We start from the raw sequence: 1,671 nt of genomic DNA on the forward strand, positions 1-1,671 counted from the left end.
AAGGTCCCAGGTCTGCTCCCCTACAGAGCTGGCCCCAGAAAGCCCCTGGCTCTGGAAAAAGGCAGCCCCAGCTGGCCCTGCCCTCCCTAGCCACCCTCTGCTGCCCACAGTAAGAGCCCCAGAGCACAGCAGCCAGCCGCTCTGGGCACCAACTGCCAGGCACCAGGTTGCCACAGCGACAGCGGCTGGGGGAGGGGGAGGGGCCCCACAAACCCAGCCTAACCCCTGGGGGGCGGGGACTCACTGTTTGTGCTTTGTTGATGTTGGGGTGGGGGTCGGAAGAAGGGAATGGCCACTTCAGTGGAAACCTGGGAACCCCTGGGCTAGGAGCCAAAGCAGGGATGGGCACCAGGAGGGGTGAGTGGAAAAGTACTCCTTCCTCTGGGCAGGACCTGTGATGGGGGCCAGGACTGTGGGGGCCTGCACCTGAGATGCCATGGGAACCAGCCTGCCCACTGCACACCCCACTCTCCTCAGACCCACAGGTTGCTTGGAAGACACTTGAGGGGTGGCGAGATGTCCCCTCGCGTCTGCTCCTGCCGACAGGCCCTCCTCTTGTCCTGCACTCAGGGGGCACTGCCACCGGGCTTTCTAGAAAGGAGCAGCACCTGCCTGATCCTCACGTGCCAGCAGAGCAGAGCTTCCGGAGGGGTGGCAAGTGGACCCAGATGTGGACAGAGGGTGGGGCCACGTGGGCTGCTGCAGGCCGGAGTGAGCACTGGGCTGGGACCTGAGGGATGCGCCTGCTGCTGATCCTGGGCCCGCCTCGCTCTCTAGGTCCCAGTGTCCCCACCCTGACAGCAGGAGGAAATGATGCCCCACGTCAGGTCCACCTGTCGCCAGATCTCCAGCTGACCTGCCCTCAGCGCGGGGAGACTCCTCCCTGCCCCAGGGTTGCGTCATTCTCTGCCCCAGCCTCCTTTGCCCTAAGCCTGTCCCTGGCCCCACACCCCAGGCCCTCTGGGCCCCCTTGCCTGTGCCCGTCCTCCGCCGCACACCCGCAGAGTCCCTGGGCAGCACAGTAACGACGACTGGTTTCGGTATCAGTTTGTAAACTTTAAGGAAAATGTGTCTTTGTTTTCCTGTCTGTTATTGTCGGGTGTTGGTTTGTTCACAGTCAGGTGGTGGTCAGGTGTGTGCATGGTGCGTGCGTGCGGGTGTGCGTGTGCGTCCACTCCTCGGCCTCGGCCCCGTCGCCCCGCCCCGGCCACCCGGCCCTTCCCCGAGTGCCCCAGCCCTCCCGCTCCGACCTCACCGGGGAGGAGTGAGTCACAGCTTCTGCTGGGCCGAGACCCCCTTCCAGTAATCGAGGATGTCATGCAGGTCCTCGTCCTTGGCGAACTGGACCTTCTTGCGCAGAGCGTGGCCAGCGGCCATGTACACCTCCTCCCGGTGATGCTTCTTGTAGGGCCGGAAGCGCTCCCATATCTTGTGCGTGCTCTCGGAGGAGTACTCCGGGCTGGAGGAGTACCCCGAGTAGTAGTGTCTGGGGGAGAGCTGCGAGTAGGTGGAGTCACGCTTGGAGCGGGTCAGCGGCTTGAGGAAGGACACGCGCTGGCTCAGGCTGTCGGCGCCCTCCTCGTAGTACAGGGCGGGGAAGCTGTGGCGGTGCTCGCTGCAATGGTAAGCAGGCTTCACCTCCAGGTGGTGGATGGCCCCGCCCCCACCCCC

The 1,671-nt window shown here is 64.5% G+C and overlaps 1 protein-coding gene across 1 annotated transcript in view; it reads right to left on the bottom strand.

Annotated features, from left to right (window-relative positions):
* Positions 1-1,247: 1,247 nt before the first annotated feature.
* The window catches only part of ELFN2 (extracellular leucine rich repeat and fibronectin type III domain containing 2), a 14,400-nt gene continuing 13,976 nt past the window's right edge, over positions 1,248-1,671 (bottom strand). The window contains 1 exon segment of the mRNA XM_027767368.1: positions 1,248-1,671. This exon segment is cut by the window's right edge and continues 16 nt beyond it. Within this exon segment, the coding sequence (XP_027623169.1) occupies positions 1,270-1,671 (402 nt within the window). The 3' untranslated portion in view covers positions 1,248-1,269.

The sequence above is a fragment of the Tupaia chinensis genome, unplaced genomic scaffold (genome assembly GCF_000334495.1).
Source record: "Tupaia chinensis unplaced genomic scaffold, TupChi_1.0 Scaffold144197_1, whole genome shotgun sequence".
Lineage (NCBI taxonomy): Eukaryota > Metazoa > Chordata > Mammalia > Scandentia > Tupaiidae > Tupaia > Tupaia belangeri.